Here is a 22965-nt window from a genome sequence, read left to right as displayed (position 1 = left end):
GCCACTGTTGGAATATTGCGTGTAATTCTGGTCTCCCTCCTATCGGAAAGATGTTGTGAAACTTGAAAGGGTTCAGAAAAGACTTACAAGGATGTTGCCAGGGTTGGAGGATCTGAGCTTTAGAGAGAGGCTGAATAGGCTGGGGCCGTTTTCCCCAAAGCATTGGAGGCTGAGGGGTGACCTTATAGAAGTTTACAAAATTATGAGGGCATGGATAGGATAAATAGGCAAAGTCTTTCCCCTGGGGTCAGGGAGTCCAGAACTAGAGGGCATAGGTTTAGGGTGGGAGGGGAAAGATATAAAAGAGATCTAAGGGGCAACATTTTCACGCAGAGTGTGGTACGTGTATGGAATGAGCTGCCAGAGGAAGTGGTGGAGGCTGATACAATTGCAACATTTATGAGGCATTTGGATGGTTATATGAAGAGGAAGGGTTTGGAGGGATATGGGCCGGGTGCTGGCAGGTGGGACTAGATTGGGTTGGGATATCTGGTTGGCATGGATAGGTTGGACCGAAGGGTCTGTTTCCGTGCTGAACATCTCTATGACTCTATAATGCTTCAAGCCTAAAGCCTTTAAATGTAATAAAATACCCAAAGCACTTCAAGGATGCAAAAGACACCAAATCCCAACGCAAAAGGAGATCATTAAATAATTGCTAGAAACCATGTATATTAACTGCAGCAGTCTGTTTATGTGAAAAGTACTGTTGCACAAACACATCAGGACACTGCAGGGCAGGGAAAATTTTCAGTAAAGCCAAAACCCACTGAATGAAATGGTGTGAAAAACTTGGTACTTGTGACTCAAAGTCTAAATCTATCACCTTTTCCGATAACAAACTGATCTCTGGCATATAAAAGATACATACCTTAGCACTGGCTAAATGCTCAATGCAAGATCTAAAATAATAACTGCTACCGTCAAAGACACAAACGAACAACATGACTTGCATTAAAACGAGCAAGGTTCATTAAAAGGAGGTGTAGTGGACAGTGATGAAGATTACCTCAGAGTACAACTGATCTTGATCAGATGGGCCAATGGGCTAAGGAGTGGCAGATGGAGTTTAATTTAGATAAATGTGAGGTGCTACATTTTGGAAAAGCAAATAAGAGCAGTTCTTATAGACTTAATGGGAAGGTCCTAGGGAAGTTGCTGAACAAAGAGACCTTGGAGCACTGGTTCATAGTTCCTTGAGAGTTGAGTCGCAGGTATGTAGGATACTGAAGGTGGCATTTGATATGCTTTTCTTTGTTGGACTTGGGAGGTTATGTTGCTGCTGTACAGAACATTGGTTAGGCCACTTTTGGAATATTGTGTACAACTCTGATCACCCTCCTATCAGTCGGATGATGTTAAAACTTGAAAGGGTTCAGAAAAGATTTACAAGGATGTTGCCAGAGTTGGATGATTTGAGCTACAGGGATAAGCTGAATAGGCTAGGGCTGTTTTCCCTGGAGTGTCGGAGGCTGAGGGGTGACCTTATAGAGGTTTATAAAATCATGAGGGGCACGGATACGATAAATAAATTAGGTCTTTTCCCTTGGGGGGGGGGGAAAAGAGTCCAGAACTAGAGGGCAGATTTTTGGGGTGAGAGGAGAAAAATTTGAGAGAGACCTAAGGGGCAACATTTTCACCCAGAGGGTGGTGCGCATATGGAATGAGCTGTCAGAGGAAGTGATGGAGGCTGGTACAATTACATTATTTAAAAGGCATCTGAATGGATAAATAAATAGGAAGATTTTAGAGGGATATAGGCCAAGTGCTGGCAAATGGGACTAGATTAGATTAGGATATTTGGTCACCATGGACGAGTTGGAGCAAAGGGTCTGTTTCCATGCTGTACATCTCTATGACTCTATAAGAGAACAATGATTATTTGCAAACAAAGTCAACCAACACAATGGGCCAGATTCTGTGAAGTGGCAGTCTCTCAAATTAGTGACGGCTGGGGACGGGATATGGAACTAGGGTAAGATGACAAATGTGAAGGAGATAAGGTGTTAGCTGGCAAGGTAGGCGATGCAGCCTGTTGGGTAGGTCAGGATCAGTGGAAGAATAAGTTGGGCAGGGGGTATGGGAGTGTAGCATCAAGTCTACAGGGTTTGAGTCTAGTGGAGGCAAAGGTCTCGGGTTAGATCTGGCAGGTAGGGTTTTTTGGAGCCTGGCAGCATGGGAGTGGGTTAGATTAGATTAGATTACTTACAGTGTGGAAACAGGCCCTTCGACCCAACAAGTCCACACCGACCCGCCGAAGCGCAACCCACCCATACCCCTACATTTACCCCTTCCCTAACACTACGGGCAATTTAGCATGGCCAATTCACCTGACCTGCACATCTTTGGACTGTGGGAGGAAACCGGAGCACCCGGAGGAAACCCACGCAGACACGGGGAGAATGTGCAAACTCCACACAGTCAGTCGCCTGAGTCGGGAATTGAACCCGGGTCTCTGGCGCTGTGAGGCAACAGTGCTAACCACTGTGCCACCGTGCTGCCCAGTGGCTCCAGTGGGTCTGGGATCAGTTTATGTTTCGCCACTCATGAGGAGGGTTGTCATTTATTGAGCAGCAAACATCAGGGTAACGTCAGAAGAGGGGTGCCGTACAAAGTGTGAGATGTATGTGTGGAGTCTGTTAAATACTCAGGAGTTATACTATGCCCTTAAATGGTTCAGGTTTTTCCTGAGCATATTACTTAATTTCATGAGAACCCTTCAAAAGTCTCCATTTAAATTGGAGACTTTGGGGTTCCAAGAGGAGGCTTTACCCAGAAGAAAGTTCAATTTCCTGAGCAACTTCTTCTGGGTTTAAGCACCTCTCTGTCCCCAGCATGAACTTCTCCAAGGGTTTATGCACATCCCTTGCCACAGCCCTATAGGTTCACATACGTCCTCCCTTCCTCCTCCATGGATTCCCATTCCCCCTCCCCCTCCAAACTTGCAAACAATCCGCCCTCACCCCTTCCCCACTCCATGTTTTTGCATGACTGCTCCCACCCCCATGTTTATACTATCCTTCCTGTTCCACTCCATCCAGACACTGTGACATCCCTCCCCTCCATGGGAACCCCCTCCACATCAGACCACACAACCGCCTCCCCCTCCCCCTCTTCTTCCATGGGGGTAGCCCTGCTCCTCTCCTCAATTGGGAGGGGGTCGCCCCTCTCCTAATCTCCTCTATGGAAGGACCCTCCTCTCCCTTTCTCCACGGGGGAACTCTCCACCATGGTGCCCCCCCACCCCAGGGGGTGCCCTCCCTACCATGGTGTGTCTCTCCCCCCCCCCCATACACCCTCCTCCCCAGTGGTTCACGCCCCCCTCCCTTACCTTCTCATGCCCCGCCCCCACAGTGGCCAGGAGCTGTTTACTGCAGCGGCCTCCCCCATTTTGGCGGATCCAGGCTCGGCCTCACTGCCTCTCCCGGGCTGCCCGAATGCAGTCCCTCCCCCATTAATCCTAATCGCCAGTTGCCACTCACCGTGCCGTCTGAGCCGCGCTCGGCCGCCTCAATCACCCATTGCACCAGCTCCTGGCTCCCGCTACAGGCCCAGCCTTCCAGGAACAGACGTCACACGCACAGGTACTTCCGTTTCGGCAGGCGGCCGCCCGCAATGCCTGCCGGGAATTGTAGGCAGGCTGTAGTTTTGGGGCAGACGTTATTTTCATTCATTCCTGGATTGTCAAATATTCCGCAAAGGACCAGTGATTATTGACCCCCCCAAGCCCCCGAAGATCCTTAATAAGTTCTCAGCCTTGATAAATGACAACTAATATTTTATTGTTCCTGGTCGGCACGGTTGCTGCCTCACAAAGGGGGATTAAATTCCCACCCCTCAGGTGTCTGTGTGGAGTTTGCACATTCTCCCCGTGTCTGCGTGGGTTTCAAAGATGTGTAGCTCAGATGGACTGACAATTCTAAATTGCCCCATAGTGTCCAGTGGTGTGCAGAGGTGATAGACCAACAGGTTTATTTGGAAGCACTAGCTTTCGAAGCGCTGCTCCTTCATCAGGTGATTGGCAACACTCCGAAAGCTAGTGCTTCCAAATAAACCTGTTGGACTATAACTTGGTGTTGTGTGATTTTTAACTTTTAACACCCATCCAACACCGACACCTCCAAATCAGACTAAGTGGATTCAGCATGAGAAATGCAGCGTTACAGGGATAGTGGGGTGAGTCTGGGTGGGATTATCTTGGGAGGGAAGACTCGATGGCCTGGATGACCTGTTTGCTCACTGTAGGGGTGCTACTGTTCGCAAAAACATAGACAAGTTCATGCATAGAAATAGAAAATTCGAATGTTCCAAAAAGCTAAAATTGAACTGAAATATTAGGTCAAGCTGAGTAGAAAATTGACTTATAAGCAGTGAAATCAGTACTTTTGACTGAATACATCTAAAACCAAAAGAAGGATTACTCTTTGTTAGAGCATATGCTGGTTGCTGATTAATTTAAAAGGTGTCACTTTTCAGAATTAAAATATAGCATCATTAAAATGTGCGTGGATAATGTACAAATCAGCTAGGATATAATGATGAAGCATTGATTAGTAAGAAACATTTAGGTTGAGGTTTCATTTGAAGCTAAGCTATTGAAATATTTTCAAGGAACAGTACATGGTGCATGTTCTAAAATGCAAACTCCTCCAACTGATCAGCCTTCCAGGGTTTCAATGTAAGTCACTCATGGCTATCAGGAGGTGACCTTCATTGCATAAACTACTCCAGTGAGATAATAAGCTGTCATTTCAAATATAACTTGGGGGAAATATGAAGAATGACATTTCTATATTCAACAAAAAAGAAGATTGCACTACATGAATGTGAACTTCGTGTCACCTCCTCAACTATGAGTGTACATCAAGAAATTGTGTTTTGCTATGTTACAAAAATGTTCAGACTTCAAAAAATTTAGTTGGTGTTAAAATGCTTTGGGGTGTCATTGAAGTGAAATAGAAATGTTGATTCTTACCTCACATGCTGTTCAGTGCATTTCAATTTGTAGATGGAAGATGACGGTGAGCACATGTTCCATTGCGAGATGTGTGCTTCTGACAGGTAGGATTTCATATTCAGAGAGTACACTTAGAAAACTGACCCTGGAGAAGATGTGTCTATTTTGTAAAGCAAAAATAGACAAATAGATCACGAGAACAATGTAAATGGTAAATCAATATAAAAAGGGCCACTCAGTTCTTCAAACTCAGTTCTTCAAGATTACACAAAAAGTGTCAATCATTTCCTTTTCTACATCACCCCAGCTACTGCTGAAATAATCATCTACGACTTCTTCATCTGTATATCTGGCTTCCCCACAGTGCTCATAAGTGTACTTTTGAACTCTAATATGATTTCCATAGGAAACATAAGCAACAAGTAGCCCTTTTATTCCTGTAAACCTGCTCCATGATTCAATAAAATTATTACTGAGTAAGGGTTGCGGTTCACCTAGAGTTTGTTTCCTTCACTCAGTTTCATTCTAAGGTCGACTTATTAATCATCCACTCTCCTCATCAACTTCCACTGGTTCACCATTTGACTTTCAAAATGCTTAGGTTAATCCACATCCTCCATGGATTCGTTGTACACTCTGCAAAATCTTCTGAACTTATATTCACACTTTGAATATCTGGTCTACAACACTAGCCTCCTCCTCATTGTCCACTCCCTCGATTCTATCACTGATGCTAAGTTTATCAGTTTGGTGGATACATTGATGGGATCTCTCCCTTGCTATATCTCTTCCACCGAGAAGAATCCTTAACACCTACTCAATCAACTCCTATTTACTTCAATGCCCCATGATACAGTTCAGATGATGGGAAATGTTGTGACCTTAATATTGTCAGCTGTAATCACTATGCTCTATGTTGGCAGCTAGTAAGCGATGACATGCCGCAACCCAAAGGACTAGCCACACTACCATACATCAAGAACATCTCTGAACTGACAGGCAGACTACTGCGACCACTAGGACTTATAACAGCACACAAACCAACAGCCACACTCAGACAACAACTCACCAGAACGAAGGACCTGATACCCAGCATGAGCAAAACTAATGTAGTGTACAAAATCACATGCAAGGACTGCACAAAACACTACATAGGACAAACAGGAAGAGGCCATTACAGCGGACAGCTGAAACTGACAACCGGAAGTGGCAGGGACAGGCCACTATAAATGCTGGAGGAAACACCACAGAAGCGCTTCACAGGAGGCTCCCAAGCACTGAGGATGTCACCTAGACAGGGGACGAAACGTTTGCAACAAAAACTTCCAGCTCGGCGAACAGAACCACAGCAACGAGCACCCGAGCTACAAATCTTCTCACAAACTTTGAGCTAGTAAGTTTAAATCCCATTCCAGTGACTTGAGCACAAAATCCATACTGAAAATTCTGACAGTGGAGTGAGGGAGCACAAATAGAAGTAACATCTTCCCTGCACTTACTCTGTCAACTCCTTTAAGTATTTTGTAGGTTTCAATAAAATCACATCTCAGTCTTCAAGATACTCAAGAATACTGGCCCAGTTTTCCAAATCTCTCTTCTTGGGTAGTCCCACCATACCAGGAGCCAGTTTAGTAAACCTTTGTTGCACGGCCTCTAAATAATCTTCCTAAGCACACTAAACTCCTGGCGTTATCTAACCAAAGTTCTATACAATTGAAGCAAGAATTCATTAATCCTGTACACAAATCTCTTGTGACAAAGGCTAACATCCCATTAGCCTTCCTATTTGCCTACATATTAGTCTTCAGGTCCTTTCTGTTTGCCATGTTTATAAAATCATGCCGGGCATGAATAAAGTTAACATCCTAGGTGTTTTTCCTAGGAGAGGGAGTCTAAAATTAGACGACATAGGTTTAAGGTAAGGGGGGAAAGATCTATAAAGGACCTGAGGGGCAACGTTTTAATGCAAACGGTGGTGCGTGTATGGAATGAGCTGCCAGAGGAAGTGGTGGAGGCTGGTACAATTACAACATTTAAAAGGCATCTGGACAGGTACATGAATGGGAAGGGTTTAGAGGGATATGAAGCAAATGCTGGCAAATGGGGGCTAGATCAGATTGGAATGTCTGTTCAACATGGAAAAATTGGACTGAAGAGTCTGTTTCAGTACTAGGTAATTCCATAACTCTATGTTCTTCACTAGTTACTGAGCTTCTTAAATGCTTAATGCAGCACACCTCACTACCTATGTCATCAGGAACTTGGAAATGATACACTTAGTCTCCACATTCACATATTTTCCTAATCAACCTGCTCAGAGATGTTATAACACATCTCTGGAGCAGGTGGGACTTAAACCCTGGCCTACTGTCTCAGAGCGAGGGATACAAACACTATGCTACCAGAGTCCTAGTCCCCTCATACAAACGTTTGGAGCAGGTTGAACGTGAACTTATGCCTCCGGGTCCAGGGGGTAGGCACACTACTGTTGCACCACAAGTCCCCATATACAATCATTGTTATATATTGTGAGTGCTTGGGGCTGGAGAATTATCCTTCCAGTACCCCACTAGTTGCAGTCTGCCAAATGGAGAATGACTGTTCTCCGGTCATACCAGTGCTCCAACTATTTTCTGTCTGATAAGGTCAAACATCACACAACACAAAGTTATAGTCCAACGGGTTTATTTGAAAACATTAGCTTCTGGAGCGCTGCTCCTTCATCAGGAGTGGAGTATAAGATCGTAACGCACAGAATTTATAGCAAACGTTTACAGTGTGATGTAACTGAAATTGTATATATTGAAAAAGACCTGGATTGTTTGTTAAGTCTCTCATCTTTTAGAATGAACATGTTGGTTTCAGTTCTTTCATATTTAAATCGCAAAACCTTTTTAAAAGTTACATTCTCAAGTGATCTTTAACAATTGGTGTCATGTGGGCCCAGATAATGTATTTAAGGTGTGAGCTGCACTGTGTGAGACTGTGCCACAATGTTCAGACTGATTCTAATCTAAAAAACAGATTTACAGAATCTTACATGGATTCAGGCACTTTTCAAAAAAAGTAAAATGTAATTCTGCAAGAACAAACTCACTCCACAAACTTATATGTGTACGTGTTTGGGTTTGCGTTGGGCAGGGAGCGGGGATTATGAGTGTCTGTAAGTGGTCTCTAGTGAGGTCTCGAGCACCTGATGAAGGAGCAGCGCTCTGAAAGTTCATGTTTTCAAATAAACCGATTTGATTATAATCTGGTGTTGTGTGATTTTTGACCGTGTCCAACCCAGTTCAACACCAGCACCCCCAAAATCTGTCTGATAGTCAAGCCTTAATCCATGCTGGTTCTTTATCCACTGTCTCATGCCTTTTGATTTTGTTAAGCAACTTCCTCTGGGCGCTTTTATCATAAGACTTCTGATAAACCAAGTTTATTATGTCCACCAGCGCCGTATTATCAACTTTGTCAGAGACAACCTCAAAAAACGCCAAGTTCGTCGAACACGATTTACCATTTGCAAATACATGCTGATTTGACCCAATCAGGTCATTATTATCCAAATATACATTAATCGCATCCTCTACAACTGATTGTAACAAATTTCCCATTACTGATGTCAGGCGTCCTGAAAGGCAACAGGGTAAATCCCATTCTCTGCAGCATGTACAAGGATATTGTTGGGCCCAAAGTATCAGGAGTAGTATTCCCATGGAAATCAGGGAAGATTGGGACCGGGAAAGGACCATTCTCTCCTTACAGGCTTATTCCCAGCCTTGGTTGGGATTCAGTGAACAGGACCATGGAGTTAAAGTAAACTCAGACCGCGCCAAGGCGAAGCCCCGCCCCAGAATCGAATGTTGTGACATTCCCCCGGATTGATACATGTTAGCAGCGCGAGATTTAAAGGGACCGCGACCCTCAGCTCTCATCTCACAAAAAGTGGGCATTATGGCTACCTCGCCTTATTTTACATCAGGCGTACTGACTCGGAACATGAGCCGACGGGTGTGGGTGGCCAGGGAGCGGGATCATCACCCCGGCTCCAACTTAGCAAAGAGCCCTGCCGTTGGCAGGCCGGCAGTGGGCCAGCCCGGCCTCCAGATTCAAGCAGACGCGGTCGGAGCTGCCTCATCGATCCGGCCTGGCAGCTCTCCTATACGCGGAAATGCACGGAGACAGAAAAGGGAATCCTTGCGGACTGCTGGCGGTTCGGGCCGAAAGCTTAGCCGGCCGCAGTCTGCTTCCCCAGAAAAGGACACAAACTCTAAATGGGAGCCCAAGGACTGGAGGGAGCAGTTGGATAACATCAGAAAGATGAGGGAGGGCAGGGATGCGCCCGTGGATCACATGGGCGCTGAACAATGCTTCGACAAAACTGCAGCCCCCGAGGTAATTTGATAGAACCCAGATCCTGTAGCTAAACTGAAACTTGCACTTGTATAGCGACTTTCCTGACTCCCAAGAAGACACAAAGTGCTTCAGAGTCAACTATGTGCAGTATCTGGAGATGGTAACCAGTTTGTATATAAAAAGCTTTCACAAACAGCAATGAAATAAGTAATTATTTGTTCGTTGAGGTATATGGATTGACAAGGAAACTATCCTAGGCGAAAGTGAGGACTGCAGATGCTAGAGATCAGAGTCAAGATTAGAGTGGTGCTGGAAAAGCGCAGCATCCGAGGAGCAGGAAAATCGACGTTGAGGGCGCCCTTACCTTCTCAGTTTGATAAGGTTCCCCATGGTAGGCTCATTCATTTAAAAAAGGAGGAATGGGATACTGGGAAACCTGGATACAGAATTGGCTGGCCCACGGAAGATAGAGTTTGGTGGTAGATGGAAAGTATTCAGCCTGGAGTCCATGACCAATTTGTTCCGCAGGGGTTGGTTCTGGAACTTCTGCTCTGTGATTTTTACAAATCTGGATGAGGAAGTGGAAGAGTGGGTTAGTAAATTTGTCGATGACACAAAGGTTGGTGGAGCTGTGGACAGTGTGGAAAGTTGTTGTAAGTTGCAACAAGACATGACAGGAAGCAGAACTAGGCTGATAAGAGACAGATGGAGTCCAACCTGGGAAAAATGTGAAGTCGTTCACTTTGGAAGGTGAAATTTAAATGCAGAATACAGGAAAAGCGACATTTCAGGCAGGAGCCCTTCATCATTCTCTTTTCTAAGATCTTATAGTAATGTTGCTATTATCTCTGGGTCCAGAGGCTTTTTGAGGCGAGACAGAGTAGTGATGGTGAATGTTTAGCCTGAGCTTCACCACACCTCAAGTGAGTGGCAAGAAGGCAGAATCTCCATCAGTGAGCATGGGAATTGAACCCATGCTGTTGGTATACTCTGCATCATAAATCAATCATCTAGCTAACTGCTGAAAAATGTGTTGCTGGAAAAGCGCAGCAGGTCAGGCAGCATCCAAGGAGCAGGAGAATCGACGTTTCGGGCATAAGCCCTTCTTCAGGCATTCCCGAAATGTCGATTCTCCTGCTCCTTGGATGCTGCCTGACCTGCTGCGCTTTTCCAGCAACACATTTTTCAGCTCGGATCTCCAGCATCTGCAGTCCTCACTTTCTCGATCTAGCTAACTGAGCCACCTGAGAAAAAGCCACAGAGCCTTGAGAAGGGCTTGAACCCACAACCTCCTGATGCAGAAATGAGGGTGCTACAAAACTGACACACCTTGTCTGTGTCCTTTCCACACTTGCCATTTGGATTGAGATAAGGATAGCAGATGTTGGGCGACCCCCACTGGAGAGAAAGGAGAGCAGGAAAGAAATGCCCCACAAGTGTCCTTCATTCTTAATACTTAAAGGCATACTTGAAGTTAAGATCAAAGTTAAAATAGGAATGTGTCTGCCTCAGCTGAATGTTGCCACTGACTATTTTGATATGTCTTTATTGGAATTCTGCAGGTCATGAGGTATCAAGTGCTTTTGTCGCTCATGCTGTCCAGCCAAACCAGGGATCAGGTGACATTTGCAGCAATGAAGCAGCTAAGGGACCATGGCTTGACTGTGGACAACATCCTCAAGATGGATGATAAGACACTGGGAGAGCTTATCTATCCAGTTGGATTCTGGAGGGTTAGTGCACATTTACTGAATCACTATCTTACAACTGAGCATCTCCTCAAATGTACTATCCCAATGCTCATCGCTCTACCATTGATAATAGAATTCAGCTACTTGGGCCCTCAGCTCTGCAGTTCCCTTCCTTAATCTCGCTGACTCTCTGCTTCTTTACATAGGTCCATCAAACTTACCCCTTTGACCAAGGTTTTGGTCACTGTCCTAAAGCTGGTAGGTATCGAAATTTGTTCTCTACCATGAAACAGCTCAGGAAGTTTTACGATATGAAAGGGAAGATCATAAATCATGCCTGAATTTTAATGTTAACTTTTGATCATTTTAGTGTTAATGTTTCGCTTTGCGGTTTCCTATCAATGTTTGCCAAAGGGTACAATTTGCATGTGATATCATGAGGAAAATTTTCACTTATTACATTTTAATATTTAAATTCCTGTTGCCAGTACAGTACCGATGTTTACTCTGTGCAACATGTGTACATTCCAAACCATCTAACAAGTGATCAGTTATTCTGTCTGTCAATCACTTCCTTACATGCAGATTCATTATTCAGTGGGCTAGTTGGCTTTTTAAATATCAAAGACATTTGCAATGCAGTGGTCAGTTTTATTCAAGGCTGCTTGTTGCACTATTCAATGTGAATCTGAGTTACTGCAAATTAGACCTGCTTTCTCTAGAATTTAGAAGGTTGAGGGATGATCTGATTGAAGTCTTCAAGATATTAATAGGTAAAGACTGGATATATAAAGATAAGCTATTTCCACTAGCTGAGGATTTTACAACTAGGGGGCATAGTCTGAGAATTGGGGCCAGACCATTCAGGAGAGATCTTAGGAAGCACTTCTACAAAGGGTGGTAGATGTTTGGAACTCTCTTCCATAAACAATAGTGGATGCTGGGTATGTTATTAATTTTAAATCTGAAATAGTAATTTTTTTGTTAAGCTGAAGTATTAAGGGATATGGCCAAAGGCAGGTATATGGAGTTAGGCCACAGATCAGCCATAATTTCATTGAATGGTGGAAGACGCTCAAGGTTGAATGACCTACTTATGTCTCTAACAATTGTGAGAATGATGGTAGTTTCAGAAACCTCGTGGTATCAATAAGAAACCCTTCCCTTCTACTCACTTCCTTTCGCACATGCTGCATCTCATCTCCTTTTCACTTGATTTTTTTTGAAATTCATCTACTACATGCAAGACTGGCATTTATTGTTTTTGTGTTAACTGATTTGTTAGGTCAAAGGTCAGTTAGCACTCTTGATTCTTAATCCCATTACAATCTTGATTCAAACATGAACAATGAAGCCAAACTTCAGAGTTGAATTGACTATCCTGGACATCAGGGTAGTATTTGACAATGTGTGGCATCAAGGAACCCTAAAAATGTTGAGAATGAGGAGCAAGACTCTTACCAGTTGAAGTCAATCATAGAACCAAGGAAAATGGTTCTGGTTATCAACAAAGTTAAAAATCACACTTCAGGTTATAGTCCAATCAGTTTATTTGGAAGTCAATCTTCCTAGTCTGAGGATATCACTGCAAGAGTTCCTCCCAGTGTTGTCTTCGGTCCACCCATCTTCACCTGCTTCATCAATGATATTCCCTCCATCGTAAGATCAGAAGTGGAGAGATTAGTTGATGATTGCAAATTGCCATTCAAGATTCCTCAGACACTGAATGCCATTCCCACATTCCAAAGTATGGACAACTTTCAGGTCTGAGCTGGTAAGTGGTAAGTAACATTTATATACCACCTGAGTACCAGGCAATGGCAATCTCCAACTAGCGGGAATCTAACTATCTCCTCTTGACATTCATAATCATTACTATTGCTGAATACCTAACAATCAACATTTTGGGAGTTATCATCAACCAGAAATTTAATCAGTTCAGCCTTATATATTCTGTGTGACTCTAGCACCACTTAAGGAGCTCAAAAATTCCAAGATCCAGCAATCCACTTGATAGGCATTACCAGCGTAATTATTCAATCCCGCTTCCACTGACACATAGTGGCAGCTTTGTGTATCATCAGAGTAGCACTGTGGCAGTTTGCCAAGTCCCTTTCAACATTGACAAGCAGGAGGCTAGAAGAACACAGCAAGCCAGGCAGCAGCATCAAGTGGAGAGATCAATTGTTTTGGTTATAACTCGGAAGAAGGCTTACACCTGAAACATTGACTTCTCCATCGCCTGATGTTGCCTGACTTGTGTTCTTACAACCTCCTGCTTGTCTAATTTTTTTTTGTCTCTAAATAAGTGTCTTTCAACAGCAGTTTCCAAACCTGCAACCATCACCACCTAGAAGAACAAGGGCAGCAGAAACAATTCCCCTTGGACGAGTTGGACCAAAGGGTCTGTTTCATTGCTGTACATCTCTAAGACTCCTCTTAACCAACCACCTTTCTGACTTGAAACAGTATTGCCATGCCTTCACTGTCTCTGAATCAATATCATGGCTTTCCCTTAGTAACAGCATTATGGGAGTACCTACTGCAGCATTTCAAGAAGGTGGCTCACCATCTTCTCAAGGGCAATTAGGAATCGACAACAAATGCTGGGTAAGGGTGGAGGATTATTTTCCCTATGGAAAAGGACATCAATGAACTGGCTTAGGATCTACAATAATCCAATTACAATTATTAACATGATGACTGATTTTATTTAACTAATTGAGATTAAATCATTTGGCTGTTATGGGGGGATTTGAACACCTATTTCTGGATCATTCCTGTCCAATGACATAACCACTAGATTACTGCTGGCGCAACTGAAAGACAGAATTGATAGATTGTTATTATCTTTACACCTTATCCATTATATGATGTACCTATGCAGAGTAAAGTGAAATACATCAAGCAGACCACAGCAATCTTGAAGGAGCAGTACAATGGTGACATTCCCAGCAGTGTCAGCGAGCTTCTGAAACTTCCAGGAGTGGGACCGAAGATGGCTCATCTCATCATGAAGCTAGCCTGGAATAACGTGTCTGGCATCAGTAAGTACCACAGGCACCAGTAACATAATGAAATCAAGGAGTCAACTTAGACAGATCAGCTATCTGCCATTATACGGGCATTACTGTCATGACAAAGTCTGAGAGCAGTCGCACTGTAGGAAAATACCAGACTTCCTGCTGCAAGAGCATTATTCTGGCAACAATGGTGTGTGTTCAGTCCCTGCCACTTGATGGTGCTGCAGTGCAGCATGAACTCTTGTATTCAATATTAATCTAGTGGACTCCTGGTACAAATCATCGACTATATCTACCTGCACTAATGGGTGAAGTAGTCAGGAAGCTCTTTTTAATGCTTGAAGAGGTGAGTTTGAAGGAAAAGCTTTCGGTGTTCTCTCAATGCTCTTTAAAATTTAACAATTCTCTTGGTGACAAGTGTTTGAAATATACATAATGATGCAAACTGCTTACACAGCAGAGATCCAAGTTGATACTTTTCTGGATGCTGGGTGGAACAGAAGCAATTTGTTGGAAACTCTATGCCAATGCTTAAAACATCCATTGTGTAGAGTCAGATCAGGAAATAAACCCCATAAGTATTTGAAACTGAATATGTCAATTTTTTTTTAATTCTTATGGTTCTTGGAAGTCAATACAGCTATTGAGTAAATTGGAGGACTAGCAAATATGACTTGAGCACACTCCAATGCAGAACTGATGAAATGATGCAAAGGCGTTGGGATGTCTTGAGGCTATGAAAGCTGTTGTATAAATGCATTCCTTCCTTTGCTTGCCTTTGAGCATTTGGCTTTGTGTTTCATGTCTAGAAGATGACCTTAGACCATGTAGGCTTAGTGTCTGTCAGATTGACCTCCCAGACCTGTACAGTGCAGTACTGAATTATTGAGGACTGAATTTATGACAATCTCGATAGCTAATCTGTAGCAATGAAAACAAAAAGGCTTGGATTTGTATGGCACCTTTCATAAGCACAGGACATCATGATTATTTCAGTTCTTTCAAAGTGAATCCACTGCTAAAAGGAAGGAAACCCCACAACCAATTTGTACAAAACAAACTGCCACAAATAGAAGTGTGATAGCCAACCGATGACCTATTTTAGTGAAGTTGGCCTAGGCCAAAAAAGCTTCCTAGTCCTTTAGAATAATCTTTTCAGATGCACCTGAGAGGCCAACTGGGACGTTGGGGTAACGTTTTATTCAAAAGCACTTTGGACGATGCAACACCTCCTTAATGCTGCATTGGTTCTGTTGGCCTAGATTGTGTATGTCCAGAGCGGCTACTTGAATGCACTACTTGGTGTGAGAGCATGACATGTGAAAAGTTTGTAAATTTTCAGTTGTTTTATTCCCATGCTTGCTCCTCCATTATTTACACAGCTCTGTTCATTAACTGTTAAACATTAAAGTGTGCACCATGTCTTCTGTGTGGTGTGGAGGTGCCAGTGTTGGACTGGGGTGGACAGAGTTAAAAATCACACAACACCAAGTTATAGTCCAACAAGTTTATTTGAAAGTACAAGCTTTTGGAGTGCTGCTCCTTCATTAGGTGGCTAGTGGGGCAGAGTCATAGGACACAGAATTTAAAGTATTCAAGTATCATAGAACTGATGCAATATATTGAACAAACTTAGATTGCTGTTAAGTCTTTAATCACTTAGAATGGGGGTGTGAGATTGACTGACTGCCAGGATTCTCGAGGTTGGTGCTGAGAGACTGTGTTTCTGCTGGTTGTCAAAACTAAACACAGGTGAACAGTCCCAAATAAGAGGACAATCATTTGGGACTGAGCTGAAGAAAAATTACTCAACCTGTGAAATTCTTTGCCCCACACAAGGGTTATGAAAGCTTCATCATTGTTGAAAGTATTTAAGACTGGAAAAGAGGGATATTGGACTCTGAGGAAGTTGTGGGGGGCAGGGGGGTTGGTGCATGCACAGGAAATGGAGGTGAGGCCCAAGATGATCATGCCAAGTTGTCACAAGCTCAAACACACATACAAAATTCCTGTATTGAGCAATGTGCAGCAGTAATTTATGACTGATGGAAAAGGGACAAACAGTGAACTTCCATTAATATAGCACCTTTTGTGACTTCTGATCACTTGAAAGCACTTCATAGCCAAAGAAATACTTTGAGTAGTCACATTTGCAGCAGCAATCACAATAGACTGTTCTGATTGTACCATTCCAAGAATTCTCCATGCTGGAGATAAACAGAGGACAGTGCATATAGAGTCATAGAGATGTACAGCATGGAAACAGACCCTTCGGTCCAACCAGGTATCCCAACCAAATCTAGTCCCACCTGCCAGCACCCAGCCCATATCCCTCCAAACCCTTCCTATTCATATATCCATCCAAAAGCCTCTTAAATGTTGCAATTGTACCAGCCTCCACCACATCCTTTTGCAGCTCATTCCATACACGTTCCACCCTCTGCGTGAAAAAGTTACCCCTTAAGTCTCTTTTATATCTTTCCCCTCTCACCCTAAACCTATGCCCTCTAGTTCTGGACTCCCCAACCCCAGAGAAAAGACGTTGTCTATTTATCCTATCCATGCCCCTCATAATTTTGTAAACCTCTATAAGGTCACCCCTCAGCCTCCGATGCTTCAGGGAAAACAGCAACATCCTTGTAAATCTTTTCTGAACCCTTTCAAGTTTCACAACATCCTACCGATAGGAAGGAGACCAGAATTGCACACACTATTCCAAAAGTGCCCTAACCAATGTCCTGTACAGCCGCAACATGACCTCCCAACTCCTGTACTCAATACTCTGACCAATAAAGGAAAGCATACCAAACGCCTTCTTCACTATCCCATCTACCTGCGACTCCACTTTCAAGGAACTATGAACCTACACTCTAAGGTCTCTTTGTTCAGCAACACTTCCGAGGACCTTACCATTAAGTGTATAAGTCCTGCTAAGATTTGCTTTCCCAAAATGCAGCACCTCGCATTTATTTGAATTAAACTCCATCCGCCACTTCTCAGCCCATTGGTCCATCTGGTCCAGATCCTGTTGTAATCTGTGGTAACCCTCTTCGCTGTCCACTACACCTCCAATTTTGGTGTCATCTGCAAACTTACTAACTGTACCTCTTATGCTCACATCCAAATCATTTATGTAAATGACAAAAAGTAGAGGACCCAGCACCGATTCTTGTGGCACTCCACTGGTCACAGGCCTCCAGTCTGAAAAACAACCCTCCACCACCACCCTCTGTCTTCTACCTTTGAGCCATATCTGCACTAAAGAGAGAGAACCGGCTCCAAACAAACTGTTTTGTCAGCAGAAAATAAGCAATTGTTAACACAATACATAATTGTCCTCCATGGAAATACTCCAGATGACATCGGTCACTGGAGAGCAACCAGTAAACTTGCTTTTCTCTGTCTGTCTGTGTGTCTCTCTGTCTTTCTCTCTCTCTCTCTCTCTCTCTCTCTCTCTCTCTCTCTCCTCTCTCCTCTTCCCCTCCCTCCCCCTTAGTTTTGACCAGAGGTTTGAAGTTGAATCATACAATCCCTACTGTATGGAAACAGGCCCTTCAGCCCGACAAGTTACACTGACCCTCTCAAGAGTAGCCCACCCAAAGCACTATGGGCAATTTAGCATGGCCAATTCACCTAATGTGCACATGTTTGGATTGTGGAAGGAAACCGGAGCACCCAGAGGAAACCCACGCAGACACGGGGAGAATGTGCACACTCCACACAGACAGCCGCCTGAGGTGGGAATCAAACCTGGGAGCTTTTGCAATACCACAGAAGATCAGTTTGCATTTAGACAGTGTTCTTAATGCAATTGAACATCCCATAGTATTTTGTGGAACAGAAAGCAGAATTTGGCAGCAAGCTACTCAAAAAAAAAATGTTAGGGCACTTTGACCAAAAGCTTGGTCCAAAAACATTGATTGTAAGGGACATCTTAATGGAAGAGAGAGAGAGGCGGAGAGATTTAAGGGAAAAAATAAAGGGCTTAGGGTCCAATAAGCTTAATGTACATCTGTTAACGTTGCACCTATTAAAATCAGAATGTTCAAGAGTCCAGAATTGGAGTACAGATATTTTGGAGGTGATAGGGCTGGAGGAGGTTATAGAGATAAGAAGGCGAAAGCAATGGAAGGTTTCGGAAATGATTGAGAATTGCAAAATTGATGCTTTCAGGTTATAAGTTTATTATGTCATTGGCACTGTGGTGCCTTCATGAAACAGGTCTTGAAAGTGAGAAAGACTAGTGCAACACATTGTGTAGGACAACGATTTTAAAATATGATGGGAGGCTCACTTAGCTTTATGATCCACTCCAGCTCCCATTTGCTAAATTATTACGAGATTCTTTTACTCTCATATAGACTGCTTATGTGCAGGGATCCAGAGTCCCAAAATGAAGGTGTCTCACATGTTGGTGTCCAAGTTTGTTCCATCTTGAGTGAACAGTCTGGACAAATCTAATTTATGGGTCAATATCAACAGTAATATCAATACCGTTTGGGCAGAATTGGCATTTAAAGATGATATGGATTTTAAGTGTACGTGAGCTTGACCCAAAACCAGTTACACTTGAGTTTCCACTGGTTCAAGGTTCATGCTTTATCCCAGTCAAAGCTGTCCGTGTTCCCAGGTGACTGTTACCTGTTTCCGCCAAGTGTGATGATTAAGGAAGGCTCTTTAAATTGCATTCATTTTCTTAGGCAAGTTGACCAGACAATTTTTCATTTTTCAAAAAAATTACTAGGAAACAACTGCTGTTCACCAGTGAAAGGTATAAATTGTTAAGTATACTTTTTAAAAATTCATTTTCTCTGATTTTTAATTGGGTTATTCACAAGTGAAGCACTAGATACCCTGATTAAAAATGCTTTCTTTGGTGATAAGCTTATTTTTAGCTGTATTACTATAGCAACCCCCTGGCTCCAAGACTTAAATGTATAGAAAGAGAAACAAATAAGTGGTTATGTTCTGGTATGTTGGCCGTGGCATTGATTCATGGCAGCTTCTGCAATTGTGATTATAGAACTTGATTTTTACTTGGACTGTAACTTCACCACTTTTTGGGTGCAATTTTCCAACAATGAATTAGTTTTAAATTACCTCCCTCAATATTCCACTCAAACTCCTCTTGTTTGCCCAAGAGCACTAGTTAATCCTAGAGGATATTTAATGCAAACCAAAATTTGTAACATAGTGTTGCTGATTTGGTTTGATAAATTCATTTCACAAGCACTTAATCCACCTCAGCACCCAATTAACTCCTTTTGCCTGTTTTAATTTTTCATTCCAGGTGTTGACACCCATGTGCATAGAATCACAAATCGACTGAAGTGGGTCAAAAAAGAGACCAAAACCCCAGAGGAAAGCAGACTGGCGCTGGAAGAATGGATGCCACGGTAAACTGGGCTTGGGAGGAGACCTCTAAATGTAACCAAGTGATGGTACACGTAGTACAGTCAGACAACCAATAATTGAAGATGGGTTGACACCTTGCAGGGAGCGAAGTTGACTCAGTAGCAGGACTATACACGATTTGGAGATGCCGGTGTTGGACTGGGGTGTACAAAGTTAAAAATGACACAACACCAGAATTCTGTGTGTTAGGATTGAGCCCTCCACTATCACCTGATGAAGGAGCGTCACTCCGAAAGCTAGTGTGCTTCCAATTAAACCTGTTGGATTATAACCTGGTGTTGGGTGATTTTTAACTTAGGACTATACACTTAATGGTAAGGTCCTAGGGAAGGTTGCTGAACAAAAATGAACTTGGAGTGCAGGTTCATAGCTCCTTGAAAGTAGAGTCGCAGGTAGATAGGATAGTGCAGAAGGCTTTTGGTTTGCTTTCCTTTATTGGTCAGAGTATTGAGTATAGGACTTGGGAGGTCATGTTGCAGCTGTACAGAACATTGGTTAGGCCACTTTTGGAATGTTGCGTTCAATTCTGGTCATCTTCCTATCGGTAGGATGTTGTGAAACTTGAAAGGGTTCAGAAAAGATTTACAATGTTGTTGCCAGGGTTGGAGGATTTGAGCTATAGGGAGAGGCTGAACAGGCTGGGACTGTTTTTCCCTGGAGTATTGGAGGCTGAGGGGTGACCTTGTAGAGGTTTATAAAATCATCAGGGGCACGGATAGGGTGAATAGACAAAGTCTTTTCCCTGGAGTGGGGGAGTCCAGAACTAGAGGGCATAGGTTTAGGGTGAGAGGGGAAAGATATAAAAGAGACCAAAGGGGCAACATTTTCAAACAGAGGGTGGTATGTGTATGGAATGAGCTGTCAGAAGTAGTGGTGGAGGTTAGTACAACTGCAACATTTAAAAGGCATCTGGATGGGTATATGAATAGCTAAGGTTTGGAGGGATATGGGACAGTAAGTGGAACTAGATTTGGTTGGGACATCTGGTTGGCATGAACGAGTTGGACCGAAGGGTCTGTTTCAGTGCTGTACATCTCTATGACCTGATTTAATTCTTTTGCAGAATGTAGATGTTTCTATTGATTGCCTGAAGCCTTCCTATACAGCAGGCTGAATATGGAATGCTCTTGATGACTTTTTATTTGTTTAACATCCAGAAATGCTCTTACACACCAGTAAATGCTTTATTTTTCCCACACTAAATTGCCCCTGGTGTTTTATTTAATCACTGACATTAAATCAAAATTCTTCTTCCTTAAACCATTTAATTTACCAACATGACAGCATCTAGCGGCATCCTTCCATCATGTGGTTGCACAACAAACTCAAAGTTCCCTCTTGTTTCCTCTCTAAATCCATACAGAATCCCCTCTCCCTCTGCCCCCATCTTTTACAGCAAATATTTTCCAACCTTGGATCCCTGCATCCATCTCACTTTGTGTTCACAATTCATGTACTTGATTTTTGTGGAATCAGCCTATGGAAATCCCACAAAGAACTATATTTTTAAATGTATGCCTCCCCCTCCTTTCTCTTTCAGGGAGCTCTGGAGCGAGACCAATTGGCTGCTGGTGGGCTTTGGTCAGCAGATGTGCCTGCCAGTGAATCCTCGCTGTACTGTATGTCTCAACAGAGATATCTGTCCCACAGCCAAGAACAATCTTCGGAAAACAAATCCCAGGCTTCCTCCCAGCTCTCCGCTTCAGCCTTGCCAACAGCAACAATAATTAAATCCTTGTGTTTAGATGTTAGATCGCGGTATAAATTATTCAAAGGTTGGGGAGATGTTTGTCCCAAACTTAACTAAAACAGAACTGTTTGTGATCTTGTCAGTGAATTCCAGTTGCTAGTGGAGTATTGAACTCAACTGAATAATGATGTTCCCAGTGAGAACACCATGCAGTTTGTAAAGATGCATCAGTAGCAGGACTGAGTATTGCAGCCTGGTGGCAAGTGCCACATACTTAGAAAGCCAGGCAAGTCTCCTGTACGAATGTGCAGTTTTACATGGTATTCAGATGCATCACTAGTAAGCAAAATGATTGAAATTCCACTGAGCACTACAGCAGGGGGTGCTGTGGCTAGTACTGCTGCCTCACAGCGCCAGGAACCCAGGCTTGAGTCCACCCTTGGACGGCTGTCTGCATGAGTTTCCTCCCACAGTCCAAAGATGTGCATGGATAAGTTGGTTTCCATGGGAAATGCAGGGTCTGGGTGGGGTGTTCTTAATGGGGTTGGTGTGGACTCAATGGACGAAAAGGCCTGCTCTCACACTGTAGGGATTCTGTGATTCTAGCCTGCTGGTTAAGGTACTTGCTTTAAATTCTAATATCCTCCATGCTTCATTGGATAAACAGCATGAACCAGTGTGGGCAATAATTTTCCTTGAGCTTGCCAACCAATGCTTTGAAAATAGAACTTAAATGATTACTTAGCATCCCTTATTAACCTGTGGTTTGGAGTTCATTTTGTGCAAGTAAATAAAAGTGTGGTAGTACTCTTGTTTGGCATATCTATTTTTGGTGAATGCTTTTTTTAAAACAAAGAATTTTCGTTATATTGCCTCCCCCCCCCCTCCCCACCCCACCCCACCAAATCCCCTAGACCAGGAAAATAGGACATTTATTCTCTCATCTGTCCTACTCTAATCAGCCTATTTATGGGTTAAGATTACTTTACAGTTTCATTTCATTTCATTGGAAGTTAGAAGCATTTATATCTGAAAGTTGATAGGACTGTTTTATTTTGAATGGCCTTAATGCAAGTGGATGGGTGGATAAATATTTCATACAACAGATGCCAGATACAAGTCTAAATAAAAGCAGAACAGTCGTGGAAATACTCAACTTTAAATTAGATAGCAACGGTTAACAGAGAAACAGAACAGACATCAAATAGAGAATGTTTCATTAGTTTTAAATGAAGGGCCGTCAGCCTGGGATGTCAATCCTGTTTTTTCTGCCTCCACAAATGCTGCCTAATCGACTGAGTATGTCTGATACAGGTGACGGAGATGCTTCACTCTGCATAATAATGACTTTGGGATTTCAATACTCTCTCACTGTACCCTTTTCCATTTAGCACTAGCCAAGCCCTGCAATTTCTTTACTTTCCTTTCCGCCCTGTGATCTTACCAGTTGCCACACTGTAAAGTAACATCAAAGACTTGTTCCTTACAGCAGACAAGTACAGCAAGACCAATGGCCAGAAGTGAACTAGACACAGCACTGAGTTATAGAAAGTTTGGAAGCTGCAAGGAAACAAATCAATTTATAATGCCAAAGGTTATGACAAAGTAATGGTTCCACTGCCCATCCTCTTAATTCCTTTGCTTGTTATTTCAACACACAATAATTAATTTATTCATTAAAATGTAAGACTGGAACATCAGGGCGTCACGGTGGCTCAGTGGTTAGCACTGCTGCCTCATAGCACTAGAGTCCCAGGTTCGATTCCAGCTTCAAGCGACTGTGTGGCGCTTGCACATTCTCCCCGTGTCTGCGTTTCCTCCCACAGTCCAAAGATGTGC

At 43.1% G+C, this 22965-nt stretch overlaps 2 protein-coding genes across 9 annotated transcripts in view; one reads left to right on the top strand and one right to left on the bottom strand.

The window, feature by feature from the left end:
• tsc2 (TSC complex subunit 2) overlaps positions 1-3571 on the bottom strand; it is an 80999-nt gene extending 77428 nt beyond the window's left edge. For 6 of the 7 annotated variants that reach the window (XM_043711187.1, XM_043711190.1, XM_043711189.1 and 3 more), the window contains exon 1: positions 3483-3571. The gene's annotated coding sequence lies outside the window, so the exon portion shown is untranslated. Of the gene's footprint in view, positions 1-3331; positions 3356-3482 lie in introns of those variants that run through there. The other variant, XM_043711188.1, reaches the window with a different exon arrangement.
• On the top strand, positions 3508-21651 carry nthl1 (nth-like DNA glycosylase 1). 2 transcript variants are annotated; one of them, XM_043711197.1, is made up of 5 exons: positions 3508-3584; positions 10870-11040; positions 13886-14045; positions 19312-19417; positions 20977-21651. In XM_043711197.1, the coding sequence occupies exons 2-5, from the start codon at positions 10873-10875 to the stop codon at positions 21161-21163; spliced, it is 621 nt and encodes a 206-aa protein (XP_043567132.1). In that variant the 5' UTR covers positions 3508-3584; positions 10870-10872; the 3' UTR covers positions 21164-21651. The 2 variants fall into 2 exon arrangements, with proteins under 2 accessions (XP_043567132.1, XP_043567130.1); XM_043711195.1 differs by lacking the exon at positions 3508-3584 and adding an exon at positions 8725-9346.
• Positions 21652-22965: the final 1314 nt, after the last annotated feature.

The sequence above is a fragment of the Chiloscyllium plagiosum genome, chromosome 21, assembly GCF_004010195.1.
Source record: "Chiloscyllium plagiosum isolate BGI_BamShark_2017 chromosome 21, ASM401019v2, whole genome shotgun sequence".
Classification (NCBI taxonomy): Eukaryota; Metazoa; Chordata; class Chondrichthyes; order Orectolobiformes; family Hemiscylliidae; genus Chiloscyllium; species Chiloscyllium plagiosum.
The sequence above is the reverse complement of the archived record's forward strand: the minus strand, read 5'-3'. Positions and strand labels throughout refer to the sequence as shown.

What these genes read in the sequence shown, in the direction of transcription:
- nthl1 (XM_043711195.1), top strand. Translation starts at nt 8,840, where the DNA reads ATGTTAGCAGCGCGAGATTTAAAGGGACCGCGACCCTCAGCTCTCATC. An exon ending in ACAAAACTGCAGCCCCCGAG is followed by an intron (nt 9,347 to 10,869) that starts GTAATTTGATAG and finishes GGAATTCTGCAG; the next exon opens with GTCATGAGGTATCAAGTGCT. An exon ending in GAATAACGTGTCTGGCATCA is followed by an intron (nt 14,046 to 19,311) that starts GTAAGTACCACA and finishes TTTTCATTCCAG; the next exon opens with GTGTTGACACCCATGTGCAT.